At 38.1% G+C, this 22,500-nt stretch overlaps 1 protein-coding gene across 1 annotated transcript in view; it reads right to left on the bottom strand.

The window, feature by feature from the left end:
- Positions 1 to 3,048: 3,048 nt before the first annotated feature.
- LOC136851371 (uncharacterized) overlaps positions 3,049 to 22,500 on the bottom strand; it is a 61,979-nt gene continuing 42,527 nt past the window's right edge. Inside the window, exons 4-14 of the mRNA XM_067125424.1 lie at positions 11,882 to 12,063; positions 10,950 to 11,131; positions 10,193 to 10,461; positions 9,884 to 10,001; positions 9,384 to 9,590; positions 7,832 to 8,980; positions 6,991 to 7,217; positions 5,553 to 5,742; positions 4,728 to 4,811; positions 4,291 to 4,407; positions 3,049 to 3,955 (exon numbers count right to left, since the gene is read on the bottom strand). Coding sequence (XP_066981525.1) covers positions 3,855 to 3,955; positions 4,291 to 4,407; positions 4,728 to 4,811; positions 5,553 to 5,742; positions 6,991 to 7,217; positions 7,832 to 8,980; positions 9,384 to 9,590; positions 9,884 to 10,001; positions 10,193 to 10,461; positions 10,950 to 11,131; positions 11,882 to 12,063 — 2,826 coding nt within the window. The 3' untranslated portion in view covers positions 3,049 to 3,854. The remainder of the gene's footprint in view (positions 3,956 to 4,290; positions 4,408 to 4,727; positions 4,812 to 5,552; positions 5,743 to 6,990; positions 7,218 to 7,831; positions 8,981 to 9,383; positions 9,591 to 9,883; positions 10,002 to 10,192; positions 10,462 to 10,949; positions 11,132 to 11,881; positions 12,064 to 22,500) is intronic.

Consider the following 22,500-nt stretch of genomic DNA (forward strand, 5'->3'; position numbering starts at 1 on the left):
AATAAAATTTGGATGAGAAATCCAACAAATTCATGACTGACAAGATTAATGAACATATTTAGAATGGTTTACTTTGACCGAAATGAACAACGTAGAATGTGTAGAACAGATAAATAAAAATGCTGATAAAGGGAAGATAAAAAGAAAATAGGGTGGAAAAAGAATGAGTGATTAGAGTAAATAGTCCCCAATAAATGGTCGGATTTCACTCGTCCAGGATTTTTTTTTTCTTTTGTTCAGGACACGTTGCTGGTGACAGGGAGACAGCGGACTATTGTATTATAGAAAGGGTGTACCTCGCACGCTGTGGGCATACATGAGGGCTTACATGAAAACAGACACACACACACACACACACACACACACACACACATACATATATATATATTATATATATATATATATATATATATATATATATATGTATATATATATATATATATATGTATATATATATAATAAATGTGTGTGTGTGTGTGTGTAATCTTGCACTTTCACGCGTGTGTGTCAATGTAAGCACGTGAGTATTTACACGTATCCCTGCTTGAATAAAACATCAACCTAAAAAAAAAAAGTGACGCAATCTCACGCTCAGAACTCTCTCAAGAATTAATTTTCACAGCCGAACGAAGAACAAATACAGATATAAAAACAGCGAGCAAAACGAATTAGGGACACACACACACACACACACATATATATATATATATATATATATATATATATATATATATATATAATCCCACAAACCAGGGAGAACGAAATGAATATAAAACGAAACAAACGAACAAAGACAGAAAGGCAGGAGCTTGACGGGAAACGAAGGCAAGCAAAACGAAAACAATTGCAAGCGGCCGTTGTATGGCTTTGTCGACAGCTGTTTTTGCGACGATGGAGGAAAGCGCCGTCTCCCCCAGGTATAAGCTGGTTTCGAGATTCTCAGTATAGTTCTTCTTCCCTCGTCGTTGGAGAGGTCAGGTACGTGAGACGCACGTACAATATTCTTGCAAAATATTCGTGAAAGCATTTGCGACGTATTCAGTCATGAAATTCAAATATGCAGTTTTCTTGAAATGTATGTAAAGGTTAGCTTGAAACCTCGATGTAGTTATGACTGACTATGCATTAAGCCGTTAGGCCTCCTTGAAAGGATTTGCAAAGGTATATATTATCGAGAAAATGTTATATGTTAAGGACAAGCTCCTTTGTGACATCTCCAAGAAATATATATATATATATATATATATATATATATATATATATATATATATATATATATATATATATAAGCCTATATATATTTAAAGTACTCTTGAAAAAAATGAATATGCATAAGCCCCGCTTAAGCCACGTTGATTTCATGAATAATAATAATAATAATAATAATAATAATAAATAATAATAATAATAATAATAATAATAATAATAATTGATTTTCTTTATATTATCCACTTCGAGAAGTTTCCTTCACACCTTTCTCCAAGTGCTTTGAAGCTCAAATGGAAGGATTTCTTTGCTCAGTAAAACAAGAGAAAGGTCAAATGAATAACTAAACAAATAAATAAATAAACAGAAAATTATAAGTCTATAAATATATAAGTCAATAAATGATTCTTATAAACGAATAAAAACCCTAACCACCATTTATCTAAAATTGTCTCTGACCACTGCTTTATCATCGAAAGACATCCATTTTCCCGAAACAACCGTTGAATGATTCACTTAGCGTATGGGTAATCACTTACGTATTCAAGGATGTTGAACTCCTCTTCTTCTTTATATAGGACTGGGACGGTAACATGCTATATCGCTCTTCGTAGGTGTAATTTCCTAGCCTTTGAAGGATTCATTTACTGTATGGGTAATTACTTACCTGCGCCATTTCATTTAGGATGGGAAAGTAACAAATTATCGCCATCGGCAACTGTAACATGCTTGAGCTACGATAATTACCCCTGCACTTCATGTTGAACTTGTCTGTTGAAACTGTTAATTCATCTTAGTTATCAATCTTAATTCCCACACACACAAAAACGTATTTAGTGAGAAATACATAGTTTCTATGGTAAGGTAAATACACGAACATTGGTTTTGCACTGTTGCACGTTTTAGAAGTACACATACCCTAATACAGTAATACAACAATCGAATGTAACAACTGTAAATTCACCACTGCGCTTGTTACACCGATAGTAAATTCTTATAGCTCATTCTTCACTTTGTTCATATGTTTGTTTTAAACACAAGTAAAAGGTAAAATGAAAGCGTAGTCAGTACTTAAGAAATCTCTTTATTATCATAAAAGTTCACCACAACGCTGAATACGCTACACTTCAACAATACGCTACACTTCAGACCTTGCTTCAGACATTTACGAAGAATCAATCAAATTTCCATCCGTAACCACTGGCATCGTCCCTTTTTCATCTTGAACTTATCAGAGACTCATGAAGAGGTATGTTCATAATTACCAACCCACGGAGCAGAGTCCTTTGGCATACTCCAGAGGGAGGAGACCAAATTTAGCTTGTCTGGTCAGTTTTGGCTTCCCCTGACAAGGGACTACATTGCTGTGAGTATTACTGGAAAATGTAAATGCTCGTAGTTTGGTTTGAAGAAAGGATAGCACAATCTCCTCTCTCCAAAAGGGAGGAAAATGTGAAAATGCACCTTATATACACAGAATATCCATCGGCGAGTCTGTATAATGCACAGGATATGAGAACAAGTATTTTGATTTATCTAATGGGCCTACAGATGACACGACCAACCGATCTATGTTTTTAGATACACGACCCAGTTACAATTATTTCCGTCGTTATACATAAAATAACACAAGGAATGTCTGAGATTTGTTTTTTCTTCTGTTTTTAAACTTACAGAGAGAGAGAGAGAGAGAGAGAGAGAGAGAGAGAGAGAGAGAGAGAGAGAGAGAGAGAGAGAGAGAGAAATTGTTTCACAGAGAAATCGACAATTATTTCCGTCGTTATACATAAAATAACACAAGGAAATGAGATTTTTTTCTTCTGTTTTTAAACTTACAGAGAAAGAGAGAGAGAGAGAGAGGAGAGAGAGAAATTCGTTTCACAGAGAAATTCGTTTGCTATTTGTCGATAACTCGCAACGAATTTGAAAAGTGACGTACTGAACAGCAGATAAAAACAAGTTATGTTCAACGATTAACTGCAACTTTTAACTTTTATTTTTACTTAGAGGCGTGAGATGCTTAGATGAACAAGATGAAAGAGAAATATGATAAAAGAAATTAGAATAGAGCAAAAGATGTGGCAATGAAATGGGGATGGAGACATAAAATTACATAAATGTTACTTAAAATAGGCTGGAAAACGAGAGAGAGAGAGAGAGAGAGAGAGAGAGAGAGAGAGAGAGAGAGAGAGAGAGAGAGAGAGATTAATTGATCGGAAATAAGAGTTTTTTCTTTCTGGGGTACATTTGGCACATAACATTTGATTGTAAATAAGTCAATAGACATAAAAGTTTGGAAGTTAAACAGAATAGCAGAGACACTGAGAAAATCAAAAGGAAGTTAATAAAAAAGAAAACTGGCATAATCTTTTTTTTTTCTCTGCGTGAAATGATAAATATGCCCACATTACTCGTTTTATTTGGTAAATATTATGTATCCCCCGATGCAAAAGCGTTATAAGAACTCATACACCGAATTCAGATCGTAACTCTTCCGAAACAATTCTTGTTATGTACAGGAAAGAGTATTTTTGGCATCTGTTAACATTAAAATATTCGAAGAACAAGACATACAGAAGACAAATTATTATAGCTACCCTTAAAGTAAAATTCTCTTTAAATGAAAAATACCCGTTTTCTTTTATGGCCTAGGTGGGAGATAAGAGGGGGGACTTGATAACTTGTAATACTCCATTTGCTGCAGTGATGTCCGAGTACGTGATCTCAATACCATTCACCGTAATTTTTTCTAGAAAAAATAAAGATATGAGTCAGCTTATCTTATAATTCATTGGATCACAATTTAACATGAAACAGTACATAACGTTCACAAACTTCCCAGGAAATACATGAGTTACGATAAAATCTGAACTTACGAATCATAAGAAATAGAAAGTAAAATTCTACGTAGCTATGTTCACGACAATGGCAACCTATGTATGAAAGTTTGTTTAAATTTAGATAAAGAAGTGAATTCATATTAAAAATGCAAAGCTCTAGATATTAAAATAGATACTTGTGCATAGAAAACAACGTTTTCATTAACGTGAACATGCATTATTACGCAAAGTTGCTTTTCCTTACCTGGATTCTGCAGTACCCTAGTGACAATAGTACTATTTAAGAGAGAAACAAGTGGCCAAGTGTCAGAGAAACCAGCTGTGTACCAGGTCCCGTCCACAATATGAGATAGGATCCATTCTGTGAAATAAGTTTATAATTATAAAAGTGTTTCATCAAGCATTTGAATAACCTTTCTCTCTCTCTCTCTCTCTCTCTCTCTCTCTCTCTCTCTCTCTCTCTCTCTCTCTCTCTCAGAGTTATACAGGAATGTTTTCACATCTGGAGGCTAGTTGAATTTGGCTTCAGAAAATTTTAGTAAAAACCATGGCATTTTGGAATATTTTCAATCGGAACAACTTTCGTTTCCAGATAACAATGAATACTTCCGTATATTATTCTTTATTCTGATGTCCTGATGCCAGCACCAAGCAAATTCCAACACCAGCATTCCAACCCACCTCGTCTGACCACTGGGTCCTCTGAAACTGTAATGTTTCTCAGTGAATCATCCTCTGGAGCGAATACCGTCAAGGGGATCGATCCTGGAGGGGAGAAATGAACAGTATTCATTCTCTCGACAACGTTAAGAATCTAAAGAAACGGGAACACAAAGTACTCACTCTGTTGGCTGTTAACGCTAAATACCACAACACAACCTTGTTTTATGACATTGATCTGCAACATCTACAATATGTTGACTCTTCCGGAGGTCTTTTCACCAATTAAATGAGGTTTTGAAGGGATGATATCAATGCAGTAATAAGCAGCACAAAGGCGACATAGACGCAATTTTCAGAGAATAAGTAATGAAAAAGGATTACGAAGTTAAGTATTTGTTCAGTATGCAGTGGTCTGAAATCATATTAAAAATTCTTGCAAGCAACAAAGAAAGAGCCTAGAATATGCATTCAAAGTTGTGAGCAAGAATAGCAGATTGGTAAAAGAGAAAATAGCTCTATGTAGAGTATGAAACACACATTAACATGAAAAAGATTCTGGAATAATGATGTCTTAGAACTTGGAACAGTATAGAAGAGAAATTTCAATTGGGGTCGAGTATCCTGACGAAAAACGCCAGATTTTGCTACAAAGGACCGTAGGCAACTTAAAGAAAAGGCTTGAGGTAAACTAATCTTTAAACAGGAGACGTAGATAGAAATGGACGCCGCAAAAACAAATGGACAAGAAGTTCGAAATAATAATATAATAACAATAATATATGAAATATAATAATATATGAAATATATCGCAAGGGTGTCACGACTTGAAATCTTCATTCTCACCTGCAAGGTATGCCTGCATCTCCGGGTCCTTGGACAATATCTCAGAAAAGATAGTGAGAAGAGGAGACAGGGATATGGTGGCGATTATGTGCCCATACGGAGCGTATAACATCTGGTCGATGATGTGAATGACTCCGTTGCTTGCCTCTTCGTCCAGGTCAGAGATGACACTTCCGCCGGCCACCCATCTCTAGAAAAATTATATATGTATATATATATATATATATATATATATATATATATATATATATATATATATATATATATATATATATATATATATATAAAGTTTGAGACTTGTGGGATGAACTTCTTATTGAGAAAGGACCTAAGAACCTTTTGCAGCAAAGTGACTGGAAATGAATTGGGACAAAAATAGTTTTGTTAAGCATTGAATCTCTTGATCAAATATGATGAAACTGGAGCTGACATTGTACTCTCGATTGACAAGGGTCTTTATGCTATTAACATGGCGCACACACACACACACACACACACACACACACATATATATATATATATATATATATATATATATATATATATATATATATATATATACATACATACATACATACACACACACACAGAGTCTCCATTGATGTAATGAAAGACATCCCCTGAACAGCAAGATACTTGAGATTGATCCCAAGGTAAGGACGACTTGGGCCCGTTTCCTGAAAAATCTATTGTACCCTCGTTAATCCGGGCAATGAACCTACCTAGCTCTTTCCTGGTACTGCACATTAACCTACTGTAGTCCATATAAAAAAAAAAAACAGATAGCAGCAAATTTGTAGCCCAAGGGATAACACTGGACTGTTTGCTATGAATAAAATTCTTTGCCAACTGAGGGACCTGCTGATAAGTTCGAGGGTTGAGAAGAAGAAGAAGAAGAAGAAGAAGAAGAAGAAGAAGAAGAAGAAGAAGAAGAAGAAGAAGAAGAAGAAGGTAATACCAGCTTTCCACTGTTGGTATTTCATTGTTTAAAGACTAGGTTATATAATTAAACTCAAACAAAACAGGGTACTTTCAGAGTTATTTTGAATAAGTTAAACCGTCCTTTTCATCAATACAACATTGATGAAAAAGCTCTTCTTAACAAAGTATTTTATTGAAGAATTTATTAATACTGAAAATGAATGAAAACGCGTCGAAGAGAATCATCAAGTCTAATGAAAAGTATATGGATACATAATATGCTATTACACTTAGCTTACAGTTGTTCACAACACCCAGTGATTTATAAAAAAAATAATTTAATTAACTCATTTTCCTCTCTGGTTGTTGAAACGTGCCCCGAGTAAAGATTTGAAAAAGGTGCTGAGTCAACCAATTTTACCCCACCATATAATACTTATCCATGGGTCATAAAATCTCTAAATAAAAAAAAAAAAGAATCTAACCAACCCAGTTATTCCTTACATCCAATACTCACAGCCACAGGTCCCTCTGTATAGTAAGAGAGTACGAGGGTATAACCCGAATGTAGCGTTGGAAGATGAGTGCCAGGACGGAAGGCCGTGGCACTGGAAAATCTCCCCGGTGCCACATGGTAAGACACGACTCTTCTTAAAAAGCGCGGGTGAGAGATCATCTCTTCCAAAGCCTTACTCGGTATGGCTTCAATCGCTTCGTTGCTGGGAGCGAACACTGTCCAAGGACCTGTGAAGTAACAAGGGAAGAGGGTTTAGGATTAGGCTAATAGCGTATGTCTGAACGCACAAAGATATATACGTACGTACAAGCACAGTATTAAGTGTTTTATTTCATGGTGATAATGCATGTGGATTAAGACAGGTACAAGGCAGGTAAAGGGAGACAGTGCGTGTGCTTGATCATATAGATCAGCAGGCAAATATAAGATCTACATATTTTCAGGTTCCTCGTCATCATATGCACATGAAATGTAATCAAGGACTGGTCGATGATTATAAGTAGGTACATGAAATGTATAATCAAGTAATGGTCGATAATTATAAGTAGGTACACGAAATGTAATCAAGTACCGGTCGATAATTATAAGTAGGTGCGTGAAAAGTAATGGTACCAATTGATAATCATAAGTAGGTACGTGAAATGTAATAGTACTGGTTGATAATTATAAGTAGGTACATGAAATATAATCAAGTACTGGTTGACAATTATAAGTAAGTACATGATATGTAATCAAGTTCTGGTTGATAATTAAAAGTAGATACATGAAATGTAATCAATTACTGATTGATGATTATAAGCAGGAGTGAGTACCTTATGAATAAGCAGATGATAACACTAACCATCTAAATGAAGAGTCCTGGCGAGGCCGGAAATCTCTACCAACTCAGCAAACTTCGTGAGATTGAGTCTCTGCAAAAGCGAAACGACATTCATTTGTCTTCTCTCATCTGCTGAAATGGCATTTTCAGGCCTCCAAACGAAAGGTCCATCAGGGACTACAGCGACTGGGACACTTTGCTGGCTCGTTGACTCGACATTATCAGGAAATTTTCCTTCCTTGTATACCGATGTATGATTTAGCGAGTTTTGAGATCCCGAAGTGGCTTTGACATCAGATTTCCCAGTGGATGGAAGCCTGCCTGCATCTGGCCGAGCAGTTGGGTCAAGGGCAACGGTAGAATCTGGAGTACCGAGGCGTTTATCTACAACTACTCTGGCATAAGGAGGATCTGTCGTGATCCGGAGGATATCTAAAGTATCTTCTTTAGCGTCTGTTCCATAAAAGTGTTCAATCCCCAGCAAGTGGGGTTCAGCAACGCCTACCAATGGCAGTGGTCTAACAGGATGTTGTGCAAAATTATCGTCATATAATGATGGTAATTTGCTCCCTTGCGTCTGTGCCTGAGGTTTTAATGTGCCTGATTCTCTGTGGTGATCTTCAGAAGTTCTGTCAAGCATCTCCAGAAAACTATCAAGATCAAGATTTACTGGCTGACAACACGATCCAACTGTGCTAGAACTGAATTTATTTGCTGGTCTATTGTGGTTGTGATCATTTATGTCATCGACAGGCTGAATGATGTTTGAAGTCTGTGGGGTACTGAAAACATTCTGGCCACCTCTAGAGAGGGTCTGGACAATCTCTGAGTCAGGTAACTGTGTTTTTATCGTGGGTGAAAGGAGACCATCTCTTCTGGAGACTGATGTACTACCTGGTTTTGTTTTTACTGGTAACAATTCCTTGAAAGGGTCTCGACCTGGCAGAGCGTACAGGTCAGAAATAACTGGGGCTTCTGTGGTGATGTCACCTCCACTGGCAAAGCTTTCAAATACTGGTGACTCGGTCTGAGCAATCAAGGGATTAGGGATTGCTGTTGGGTCAGAACCAAGGTCTGAGTCTGGAATGACATCAGCTACAACATGTACAACTCCATTTGATGCAGATAAATTGCAGCTTCTCACTGGGACACCATTTGCTGTTACAGTGCCTGAAAAAAAAAGGATGAACCAGAATGTATTTCATCATACTTGAATTACAGGTTTGTGCTCCAGTCTATAATGACAACTGTAGCTTTGTAGCCAAGAAAAGCAAATATCTGACTTGATCAAATTAATAAAATTATAATGATTTCTTTACTTCAGAGGACAAGAACTCTTCCTGTCAACAAGGTTAAAAAGGGTGACAGTGCAGAAACTCCTTGGGAGTTTAAATTAAATGTAAACTGTAAATAGTAGAAAATAACTCTAAACAGTTACGGTGAAACGTGACAGAAAACCAAAAGATTTTACTTTCATGATGGACTTTTACCAGCAAGGCAATTTCTTGCCATTAGCTAGTAGCCAGATACACTTAACACTGCAGGGAAAAACCACACAAATGGAAAAACTTACCATCTGCTTCCCTCCTAAAAGTGACTGAGGTTCCAGCGAGCGTTGTCATAGTCCGATGCACCAGGAGTCCTTCGGAATACCAAGTCCCTTTCAGCATATGCTTTTCCAGTAGGTCCTTCCCTAGGGCTCTTTGCATCAAGAGCCCCGGCCATGAGTATCCTTTTGAGGATATGGCGGAATCAGGAGGAGCCAGTAATGTATAGACTCCTAGAAGAGATTAACTTAGTGATAGACAAGTAGTCATAGGTAAAACTTTAATGATAAAATGAGATGTGGAATGATACCAATATATACAGTGGACTTAAAAACAAAACTTATTCAGAGCATTATGCTTTTTATTTAACCAACAAAATTTTATGATAATCTCTCTGTTTTCCATTAAGCAGTCCAGTGACTGCATGTGGACTCGTGAAACTGGCATCGGTAAGGAAACAGAATGTAATGCAATGACCAAGGAAAATAGTGCTGTACAAAGGTTTATATTCCTAAAGTCTAATCACCTTTCTCAAAGTCCCCAACAACTGTGAGAAGCGTGGTGATTCTGCTCAAGGGAAGGCCAGTGTTTACTAGCACGCTCATGAGATCTCCTACCGGAGGCTTCAGAACAGAATCCACCACCTGTGATGAGAGATAGCCAAATTCTAAAGGCAGAATGGTACGGAGAACTGTGTCGTAGAAACTAAAATTTAGAATTAAATCTCAGGGTTATGGAAATGGGAGCTGTATTCACATTATCTGCAGAGGTATTGGTCAGGAAATCTAAATCTAAAACATTGAAACTGATGGGCAATGACCTAATTTGTCTTAACCTGTATAGTGCCGTACGAGAATGTTAGGTCATCACGTGTCACTGGCACGCCGTTAGCGTAAGTAACTCCACCATACACATTGAACCTCAACTTAGGGCCAAGTAAGGTCACAAAAGTGGAATCATTATTGACCTCAGGGAGAGCCTGACCTTGCAAGGGAATTAAGTGGTAAGAGAGGTCAGTGCCACGGGCCAGATCGAAAAGTTCTCGACGAGACAACTTGGAAAATGCTGACTGTGATGGCACAAGGAGAATGTAAGGACTGCCCTCTGTCAGTGAGAAAATGAAGTTTTGTTATTACCGGCAAACATCCTTTTGTAGATGTGTAGTTTTAACGGCTTAAAATTATACTGGGCAAGAAGCTACAGACTAGTCATCAAAGACTAACAATGTAAGGCCCTGAAACTCTAGAAAAATTTGACTAAGTTGTTCATGAAATGACAAAAGCTGTGCAAGTTAGTATAAAACACCAATGTCTTTCTTTAACGACATAAAATTATACTGGGCAAGAAGCTACAGACTAGTCATCAAAGACTAACAATGTAAGGCACTGAAACTCTAGAAAACTTTGAACAAGGTGTACATGAAATGACAAAAGCTGTGGAAGTTAGTGTAAAACACCAATGTCATTCATTGTAGATGAACTGCATGAGAAAAATCATATAATATTTGGTTTTATTTTGATAAATGAACTAGAGCATCTCTTTGTCCAGTTGGTGTACTACCATAATGGTAAGGAAAATTCCAGTTCACCTACCACTTGACACAAGCTTCTGCAAGAGACCGGACGTCTCCAAAAGGGCCAGCATTGTCACCAGCCCTGCTTCTTGCAATACCCGGACGATGCTGCTCCTGTCTGGTGAGTTTGCAAGCTGGAAGAGCGTTGCAAATTGTTCAATGGAGGAGAGTTCGCTCAGTGGTCGGTTGTTTCCTGAAGGACTACAAGGAGTGAATGTCATTTACCATGTGTGTCTTTGGCGTCTAGACATGATTTAGAAGTTAAAAAGGTATTAATTTTTTTTTAGTGAAATTGGCTGTTTTGAGCCCCTTGCTTTTTACCACATTCCTGCAAAAGCAAAATGAGACATTTGAAACTGCAGTGATCCCAAAACTAACTTTATACAATTAAAATCTTGGGTAATGCTTGCTATTCCAAATGATACGTACCTTTAATAAAAAACTAAACGCTCTGTAAGTTGACAACAACTGTCTTGGTAAAGAAGGAAAAAATAAAGATAATTCTAAGGAAATATAGATTCTTCCTCTAAATGGACATTAGTGGATGGAAGCTACCTGGGACTCTAACCCATTGTACGGAGAGTTTGTTGTTAGAGTATTTGAAGAACCTTATCAATAGCAAATTCAGGGCTTGAACCTTCATTTTTGTCTTCTTAACTAATGCAGGTTGTCTGACACCATTCGTAAATTACAATACGCTTTGCATAGAATGGCCTAAGGTTCCTTGAAAAATTCTTCTGGGTCCTGTTTCAAAATTTCTTTCGAGGTAATACCCCTTTAACTTTACCAATCTTACTTCACTGACACTTTCTTTATTAATCTTATTATTGACAATGAAAAGCCTTATAACTTGGTCATCTGATAAACCTTACTGAAAGGGTTTCCCAAAATTTCTGTAGATGTCACAGCCTTTCAGGGTAAGGCCTCAACTGGCAGAACTGCTCACGTTACCTGACTTCTGTCTGTAATCTTTCAAATCTTGAGGGCTTTAGATAGCCACCTCCTTTTGATGGGGGCGAAGTCTGGGAAAAATCAATCACAGCTAGGTCGCTCGAGTCACTCTGAAGCATTGGGTCAAAGGTGCTCGGGTCATCCAACTCGGGAAGATTCAGTTGCCTCTTCGCTCTCTGGGACTATAAAGAAAGTTGAATTGCATCAGACTGCAGACATATTTCAGAAAAGGTATGAAAGTAGCAAGGTTATTTTTGTGACAGAGATTAATGGTTCATTCAGGACTTATTCTGGAAATCAAACAGTGTTGTTTCACTCTGAAATCTAATTAGATTCCTCGGTGAAACATTTCTTTTATTAATTTTTTCTCAAGTTTCTATTGCATGTGAGACATGATACTTGCTGCGGTCTCTGAAACAGATATCGAATGTGAATGGATATCATGTGTGTTAACATTACATTCAGGTACAACAATTAAAGTGAGTTTCCTGACTGTTTTATAAATAAATAAATAAATAAATAAATAAATGAATATATATATATATATATATATATATATATATATATATATATATATATATATATATATATATATATATATATATATATATTACAGGAGTTTATGTTATAGTGCTTCTTTCTGATCTCACCTACTTTACAGTTCCATGGAATGATCTTAAGTGCGTGAAACGGATGGAATAATGAAGAAAATGCAAGGCTATTCACTGATGCGCTTGAGACCAGGCGGTAACCGTAACTGTTGCTATTCTTGTATTATTTTTCATCTCCACGGAAGACGTCGATCAACGCGCAGCTGTCGTTCATTTCACGAAAAAAAAATGTCATTCCTGTTTAGGTTTCTTCCTAAACACACCCACTATAATAATAATAATAATAATAATAATAATAATAATAATAATAATAATAATAATAATAGTAGTAGCAGAAAAAATCAGTCATTCCTGTTTAGGGTTCTTCCCTAAACACACCCACAATAATAATAATAATAAATAATAATAATAATAATAATAATAATAATAATAATAATAATAATAATAGTAGTAGTAGTAGTAGTAGAAAAAATCAATCATTCCTCTTCAGGTTTCTTCCCTAAAACACTCACAACAACAACAACAACAATAATAATAATAATAATAATAATAATAATAATAATAATAATAATAATAATAATACAGGCGTGCGAATTACCGTATATAGCTGTCAGATCTCACACATGATATTCCAACGGCTTAAAATGCCCCAGGGCATTTGGGGCTTCAGAGAATAGCACCAAATTTAGGTGTTACGTTTCTTGGAAGGCAATCTTGATCATTATGACTAACGAAGAGGTCCTGCCATAGAATGGCTGTGCAGGTTCGATAAATGTCAACCCCTTATTTTAAAAGGAAATACAATGACTCTGCATTGAATATAGAATTTAGGCCAAAGGCCAAGCACTGGGACCAGTGAGGTCATCCATAGCTGAAACGGAAACTGACAGTAAAAGTTTGAAAGGTGTAACAGGAGGAAAACCTCGCAGTTGCGCTATGGATCAGTTGTTAGGAGAGGGTGGAAAGGAAGATGGAAGAAAGAGAATATGAAAGGAGGTACAGTAAAAGGAATGAAAGGGGTTGCAGCTTGGGGCCGAGGGGACGCTACAAGAACCTTAAGTAATGCCTGCAGTGCACCACATGAGGTGCACTGACGGCACTAACCCCCTACGGAGGTAGAAACACACGAAGGACTGAACTTTAAACTAAAGATATCTATCGCTACCGTATAATCTATCTTTTTTTTTTTATTTCTTACAAGAGATATTTTTGTTTTATTTGTCAGATTGACATAATGCAATTCTTTAGCTTTTATATCTATTTATTAACTTCTTGCTGTATTTACTGTTATCATCTGTAATTTCTTTATAAAAATAAATACCATATTCTATGGAAGCTTGAATTTTAAGTCAATGGGCCTTGCAGGCTTGTTCCATATGCATGCATAGGGTTCATCTCCTGAGTATTGATAGGTGCCGTCAGTCCACCTCGTGCGGGACACTGTAGGCATTACTTAGGGTTCTTTGCAGCGTGCCCTCGGCCCATAGTTGCAACCCTTTTCGTTCCTTTTACTGTGCCTCCTTTCATATTCTCTTTCTTCCATCTTACTTTCCTTAACCCTCTCCTAGCAATTGATTCATAGTGCAACTGCTTTGAGGTTTTCCTCTTGTTACACCTTTCAAACGTTTACTGTCAATTTCCGTTTCAGCGCTGAATGACCTCAGAGGTCCCAGTGCTTGGCCTTTGGCCTAAATTCTATATTCAGTTCAACTAGATAAGATATAGTTCTTTGTCAGACTGATTTATCTAATGTCGTAAGAAGGCTTAGAATGACAGACTTATAAAACAATTTCTACTGTATCAATAAGCCATGTCAATACTGCTGTCATCGACTACTAAAAAGTATTTTTTGCTCTGAACAATTTGAAATAGAAAATCGGGAGAGATATTAACACGAATATTTTCTCGAAGCTCACCTTACTTATTTAATTACATCAGTGATATGAAACTGCAAATAAATTTCGCTCAGTCAGCTGCATATCAAGTACACCAGATCTATGACGATGAGCCTCTTGCTTAAATGACATTCGTTATTGTTTATCGTTGCTTTGAAAATGATTTTATTCTGTAACCGTCCTTTTTTTTTAAATGTTCCTTTCGTACACATATTCGAGAATATGTCAAGCACAACAAAAAAATTAAATATATTGACGTCGCTATTAAAAAAAGTAGGCTATGCGGCAACGCTAAGGAATGTGCTTCAATTCTATACACAAACAACAAAGGAAAAAGACCCGAGCCTAATTATTATTCCAGACACACTCGACAATTTCCGGTCCACATGGCTTGAAACCTTCGTCGTTGCATAACAAAACACTTATGACAACATCAGCCTCTTCTTCTTCTTCTTATTCTCTCAGACGTCCTCGAGCATCCTACCTTACCCGGGCCCCGGCTCTCAGGCCACTAGGGGGGAGAGATGGGGGAGGGAAGGCTTATGTGCATCTCCCGCGCAATGCACCTACTAATCTCCCCAACATCACCCCTCCCCAACCAACCCCCTACAGCAGCGGCAGCAGCAGCATCCCTAAGCTCCTCCCGGCTGCTCCCCGCTCGCGAAGGCGAGCCGCGTCAGTCATCTTCGAATTTCTCTGTTCTTCCTCCTTTCGTTCGTTCCCTCCTCCTCCTCTCAGAGGAGAGAGGAGAGAGGAGGAGGAGGAGGAGGAGGAGGAGGAGGAGATTGCAGCATCCATCCCATCTCTCGCCTGCCTCTTGTCTATCACCACAGCCTCCCAGCGCCATTCGCGGCAACAGCAACTCATAAGTAGGTGTTGTTGTGCTTCACTGGGTCTGCTTCTCATCCCCCAACAAACCCCCATGTCTATGACCCCCCCACCCCTGCGTTCATATCCTTTCCCCTCCCTTTCCCCCTACTCCCTCCCTCATCCTGTCCAACGCACAAACGCACACGGGCCTTCGGCTGACCCGGAGTACGCTGGCTGGAGATGACTTTTAGGCAGAGATGCTGTTCATTGATGGCAATGATGTTGGTGCGTTTCATGGTTCAGGTGAAATGATATTGAAGGGATTGTCATTTCTTCATGTATATAAGAAGGTGTGATTCTTCCTCTTCTTCTCCTTTAAAAAAAGAATACTTTATAAAAATGATTTTGATTATAACGTGAATATGGGAGGATAGAAAAATTAAAGTAAATTCACTCAGTGAAGCCAAAATCACACGACGAAATTGGTCGGGAGAAAATGTCAAATCACCCTTGTTATGTAATGCGTGAACGGAAAAATGTATTTTCAAAGTTGTCCTTCGCTGAGTCCTGTTATTTTATTGTAGTGATGACAATGAACAGTCAAGGAGATGCGTACGATGAAGAGAGAAGTACAAATGAAGTTTTGTTTCTTCTTCTTTATCCATTTTTTTATGGTTCTTTCTGCGAATTTTCATCTGTTTCTAACTGTCTGGATTCTCAGTGAAATACAAATTGAAATGCAGGTGAAGTGGAGAGAGAGAGAGAGAGAGAGAGAGAGAGAGAGAGAGAGAGAGAGAGAGAGAGAGAGAGACTAAAACTAGTTTTCTTCTTTCTTAAGAAAATGCGAAAAGAGGTAATAACAAGAAAATGCTACTAAACCTCGTTATAGTAGCTGGCTTTTTTTAACTAAAGCCGGCCTTATGCCAGTACGAACCCTTACCCAAAGGCGGCCCTTAAATTTGTTAAAGTGTTAAACGAAAAAAAAAATTAGACTCCTGGCGTGGACCTCTGGACTCGATGTGGCCAAATGAGACTTAAGCCTAGGAATTCGGACCAAAATGAATAGTCTCAGCAATAAAACAAAAAAACTACACACACGTCCCGGTGATCATCCATTCATCCACGGCTGAATGGTTTACCGAGTGACTGATTAACGAGATGGTAACTTTTCTTTGAACAGAATATGTAGAATTTAGGCCACAGGCCAAGCACTGGGGCCTATGAGGTCATTCAGCGCTGCAACGGAAATTGACAGTAAAAGGTTTGAAAGGTGTAACGGGGGGAAAGCCTCAAAGCAGTTGCACTATGAATCAATTGTTAGTTGAGGGTGGAACGTAAGATGGAAGAAAGAGAATATGAGAGGAGGTACAGTAAAAGAAATGAAAGGGGTTGCAGCTAGGGGCCTAAAGAAGGTACGCTGCAAAGAACCTCAAGTAATGCCTACAGTGCACCGCACGAGGTACACTGACGGCACTAACCCCCTACGGGAATCAGGCTCCATGGAGCGTCACAATACTACTATGTATCTTTGATACAGTCGACCTCAGATGGGGAGTTACGTAAACAGTCTCTCAGATTAATTCTAGGAATACTTTCACTTTGCAGTAAAGCTGTCCTAAACTACACGGTGTTTAGGGGGCTCTTTTTTTTTTTTTTTTTTTTTTTTTGCTCGTAACAATGGGAGGTTTGATGTTTATTAATGCTTCAGGTGCAGGTAACTAGTTATTTTTTATAGTTACAATTGGGATTGTGACTATTTTATGAACAATGGAATGATTAGCTTAAAAAAAATGTTGAGTGAAGTTATGGAAATTTCCTGAATTTTATTCATTTATTTATTTTTTTATGAGGAAGCCCCTTAGCTACTTTTATCAATGGAACAAAGTTTTAACGATAAAATTACCCAAAGTAAACAGACGAAATCTTCATGGAACTGAATTATGAAAAAAATGTGGAAAAATTAAAAGTGAAAGTCATGGTCTCTCGGGATTTTTTTTTTGAAAAGGACAAAAACAATTTTATTCCTGACGGTAAAAACGTGGTAAAGTGACATAAAAACATAGCAAAAACAGGTAATGATTTTTTCAATATTTAAAATCTGAATAATCTGGAATTTTGAAAAGAGATAAAAGAAGCTGAGTTCTGGAACATTAATAAATCCTGCTGATCTATATATATATATATATATATATATATATATATATATATATATATATATATATATATATATATATATATATATATATATGTATGTATATATACACATATACATACATACATTCACTAAATATTAGTGTACATAAAACCAACTTCTAAGTACAAAGATACGCAATACAACAAATACAATATGGGGGTACAGTGAACAGCAGAGCATATGATCATCAAAGGTGTATACAATCCTTCCCTTTGTGGTGCAATCAGTTTTCAGGTAGACAGGGAAAATTTGTATTAGCCCAAATAGATGAAGCAATGTAACTACGGGTAATAAATTCCTGGAAGTCTTCTACGTTCCTGTAACTACTAGCAAATGGCTATCAGTAGTCAGGTGTAAGGCAATAAAATTCTAGGTGCTTATATAAAAAAAAAGATAATCCACTTACAGTTATCAGATTTCATTTACTCCGTGACTTGAATTCAGTGAAAATAATATCTTGGAAAATATAATTTTCTTCACCAAATCCCCCTTTTTTTTTTTGTTGATAATAAAATGTTGAATCTAGGAGAATATTTCGTTCTGTTACAGACGAACTTCTTTAAAGATTTTAAGTGACTTTACCCAACATGGTCGAGAAAAAAGCTACTTTGATATTGTACGTGCGTGTTTTGGCGATAATAAAATGCTGAATCTATGAGAATCTCATTTCGTTCTGTAACAGACGAACTTCTTTAATGAAGATTTTAAGTGACTTTGCCCAACATGGCGATGATAAAAAAAAATCCACTTTCTTATTCTACGGCGTTTTTTGTTAAAGAAATTGATTCTCGCCCTAATATGGTACAAAATGTCTTCAGCGTTGATTTTATGCTAGGGTGTTTCAAACATTTCAGAATGTTTCGAGAACCCCGCAACCCCAAGCAACGGGCTATGTCTCTCTGCGCACCTGTATATTGTCCTTTCACTTTCTGCTGCCGTATCGTTGTTTATGGTGACGCCCCTTTCACTCTGTCGCCCAGATGATGATGATAACAATTACTCGGATCCGAGAAAAAAAAAAAATTATGGCAAGAAAATATATATAATTTTCGATTCTTGTCTTTCGGTAAATTTTTAGCTGAACCCCTCTTTACGCTGGAATGTGTTTCCACTGTAGAACATAGAACATAGAATTCAGGCCAAAGGCCAAGCACTGGGACCTATGAAGTCATTCAGCGCCGAAAAGGAAATTGAGAATAAAAAGTTTTGAAAGGTGTAACAGGAGGAAAACCTCGCAGTTGCACTATGAATCAAATGTTAGGACAGGGTGGAAAGTAAGATGGAAAAAAGATAATAGGAACGGAGGTAAAGTAAAAAGGAAAGAAGAGTTGTAGCTAGGGCCGAAGGGACGCTGCAAAGAACCTTAAGTGATGCCTACAGTGCACCGCAGCCCCTACGGGAGTGTTCCCATTGTAAATTTAGAGTAGCCCTGAGGGAGACCATGAATGGTCGAAACAGCTGTTGGCTTGGGGAGTGAATAATTATAGCAGTATTATAACGGTTTCGTTTATCTGTTCTGAAGACTGAAAAAGCATGCAGATATTGAGTTTTGCTTGTGGATTGTGGAAGTCTTGGTGCACTGGCACTTCAAGAAAATAAAATAAAAATCCCAAAGTGTCTAAAATCGAGCTGATGATAAGTTAAACAGACACTCATAAGTTCTAAGGAATAGTTTGATACCCTGAAACTATTAAATTACACGAAGTCAATCTTAAATTTCGATTTGAAGTATACCATTCCATTTACGGTGAGGCATTTCATCTTACACTGTTCGGCTTCTGAAGCAATAACACTAACTTCCAGAAGATCTTGCTGCAGCCTTCTCGTCCGCAAATGACATGCGACTGTCGTCGGCCTTGTAAGCCGTAATGCATCAGCGGAAGGAATACAAAATGAGGAACATTACAGCCAGTTATGTAGTGTTTAAGGAGTCGCTCGGTCTCTCTTCTTTATGTTTGTGTAAGTATGTAGCTAACTGTTCCTCTTCTCTCGCTTGTCCCAGCATGTGTGTGTATGTGGGCGTGTTTGTGCGTGTATTTGTGAAAGTGACATTAACATTTCATGCTTTTTTCAAATCTCACTTCCAAGTTTACATGTATTCGTACGCTTTTGAGTATTACTTCCCCTCTGCGTTCATTTGTGTTAGTATGTATTTATGAAAGTGATGTTAGAGCATGAAAGAAGCCATTCTTCCTAGTTTGTGCGCCAACTGGGGTACAAAAGGCTCCCAAACCAAGACACAGTAAGTATCTAAAGGTCTCATATTCTCTTTCTCTCTCTCTCTCTCTCTCTCTCTCTCTCTCTCTCTCTCTCTCTCTCTCTCTCCCCCCACTCTTTGTTTTTTGCGTTAACCATTAATTGTCACAAAATCGCCACATCGAGCAGAAGCACTTCCCAAATTTAAGAAAACCATTTGGGCTACATTGTATCGACACCAAACATACGGAATGAGAAAGAGGATGAAGTGAACGACACCAAAAAGCATAATTTTTATTAATACTCATCTAACTGGTAATTGTGAGATGACAAAACGTGGCTGCTATAGGCACACTTATTCGAGAGCTTCAGTAAGAGATTCTCATTTGTTTGCGCTTTTGTGCACATTCCCTAGTTTTGCAAGCATTTGGTTCTTAGGCTTCTGGATTGTCAAAGACACTCAAACGCCTTCCTACAGTATAAGCTTCCTGAGCTTTAAGAGCTGCATATGGTCGTGCACTACAACTACTTTAGACCATAGTGAGCTACAGTATGCTACTAATACTGAATGGCCATTCAACACACCACTGGTGTTTGGTATTTCACAAACAACAGTCCTGAACTTGGTGCTTCTGTCATTAGGATAACATAGCTCAAGATTCCCCATTTCACGTCAACCGTAGAGATGTTAAGCTCAATGATCATTCTGCATTCTCTAGTAAAGTGACTCTGGCCTCTCATAGAACTGATAATGAAAATTATTATCTTAATAAATATGTCTTAATTCTTCCTCTTTTGGAAGTCGCGAATGTCGTGCCATGGCGACCAGAGCATTTGCACCAGAAACAAAGTCTCTTTCTCTTCAGCTGCATGTTTTTCTGTGTTGATCGTGGCTGGGTCGCTTGCAAAGCCCTTACATAACTCCTGAGAGTTCTCTGAGTCTCTTGCTAATAAGTGTGGCCTTTAAAGGGTAGACTTACCTCATTTAACCACTCTTCAGAAGACAAACACCCACAGCTTCAAAGAGAAAGATTTTGCAGTGCCGACTGAGGTGAGTTGGATGGTCCATCAGGATGCTGGGTACAAACTTCTAAACATATTTTATACTGAGAACTCTGTGAGAGTCAGTTGATATACGTGGGCAAAATACTAAAGAAAGAAAAAAGACAATACCATTTTCATAATGCCCTTAATCGTTGTGTCAGTCCACCTGACCAATTAGATACCTCAGCAGTAGACCATGGAGTATGGCATGCCACGGCGCAGTGGGTTGTCTTAACTCTGGAAGCAGCCAGAGAGTACGCATGAGGAACAATGCAACCCCAAATGGGAGCATTGGGATAATGCATCTCTGTTCCAGGTAATGGTATTATTCATCTCTATTCCAGGTAATGGAATTTTGCCTTTCTGTTCCAAGGAATGGTATTATGCCTCTCCAGCCCAAGAAATGCAATTATGCCTCTCTATTCCAGATAATGGTATCATGTCTCTCCAGCCCAAGAAATGGGATTATGCCTCTCCATTCCAGGTTAAGATATTATGCCTCTCCAGCCCAAGAAATGGCATTATGCCTCTCCATTCCAGGTAATGGTATCATGCCTCTCCAACCCAGGAATTAGAATTATGCCTCTCCATTCCAAGTAATGGTATTATGCCTCTCCATTCCAAGTAATAAGATTATGCCCCTCCATTCCAGGTAATTGTATTATGCATCTCTATTGCAGGTAATGGGATTTTGCCTCTCCATTCCAGGTGATGCGATTATTCCTCCTCATTTCATCAGGTGATGGAATTTTTCTTCTCCTTTCCAGGTGATTGGATTATGCCTTTCTAGCCTAGTTAATGGAGTTAGCCCTCGCTAGCCCAATCAATGGGTTTATGCCTCTCCTTTCCAGGTGATAGAATTTTGCCTCTCCATTTCAGGTTATAGAATTTTGCCGCTCCATTCCAGGTGATAGAATTTTGCCTCTCCATTCCAGGTGATAGAATTTTGCCCCTCCATTCCATGCAATGGGATTGCGCCTCTCTGTTCCAGGTAATGAGGTTATGCCTCCCCATTTCGGATGGCTAGGTTAATCCCCTCCATTTCAGGTGATGGGATTATGCCTCTCCAGCCTGAGTAGTGACATTATACCTCCGTAGTCCAGGTAACTGGACTGCCTACCCAACTTGTGGAGAGTGAAATGCCTATGTAGATGCATATAGTCTTTAATAGTTAAATGAAATAATCAACTTCATTGATAAGAGAATTTGAGGCAACAATACGGTCGGTAAAGAGAGTGCAAGAGAAGAAATTGGATGCGGTAGAGATGAAAAAAAATGCTCAGGTGGATGTGTGGAGTAACAAAAATGGACAGGATCAAAAATGAAAGAACAAGAGGAACGGCTAAAGTCGTCGAACTATCAAAGAAGGCCCAGGAAAGAAGACTGCAGTGGCATGGCCATGTGATGAGAACATGAGACATAGTAGGGAGGAGCGTGATGCAGATGGAGGTGCCTGTTGGGAGAGCAAGGGAAGACCGAAGCGAAGGTGGATGGATGTAGTTAGAGAAGATCTGAGAGACAAACGACTGTCAAAGGACGATGGGTGTAACCGAGCCAGGTGGAGGAAATCTGTCAGAAACAACGACCCCCACATAGAAGTAGAAACATCGACCCCGACATAGAAGTGGGAAAAGATGCAGAGAAAGAAGAAGATTGTATAGGCAACCTACTATAAGAATGAAAACGAGCTAGACTTCGCTCCCGTGTTGGTACTGTACATGCCTCGGTAGTCAAGAGAGTGAAACAGAAATGATTTATCCTTGTCCCCAATTTTCTGTTTCGGCTACACCCTACATGGAAAGTGAACAAGCCAGGGACGCTGGACAATAAAACGCGCTGATATATACTTTCACTCGGATGACATTCCCT

The sequence above is a fragment of the Macrobrachium rosenbergii genome, chromosome 23 (assembly GCF_040412425.1).
Source record: "Macrobrachium rosenbergii isolate ZJJX-2024 chromosome 23, ASM4041242v1, whole genome shotgun sequence".
Taxonomy (NCBI): Eukaryota; Metazoa; Arthropoda; class Malacostraca; order Decapoda; family Palaemonidae; genus Macrobrachium; species Macrobrachium rosenbergii.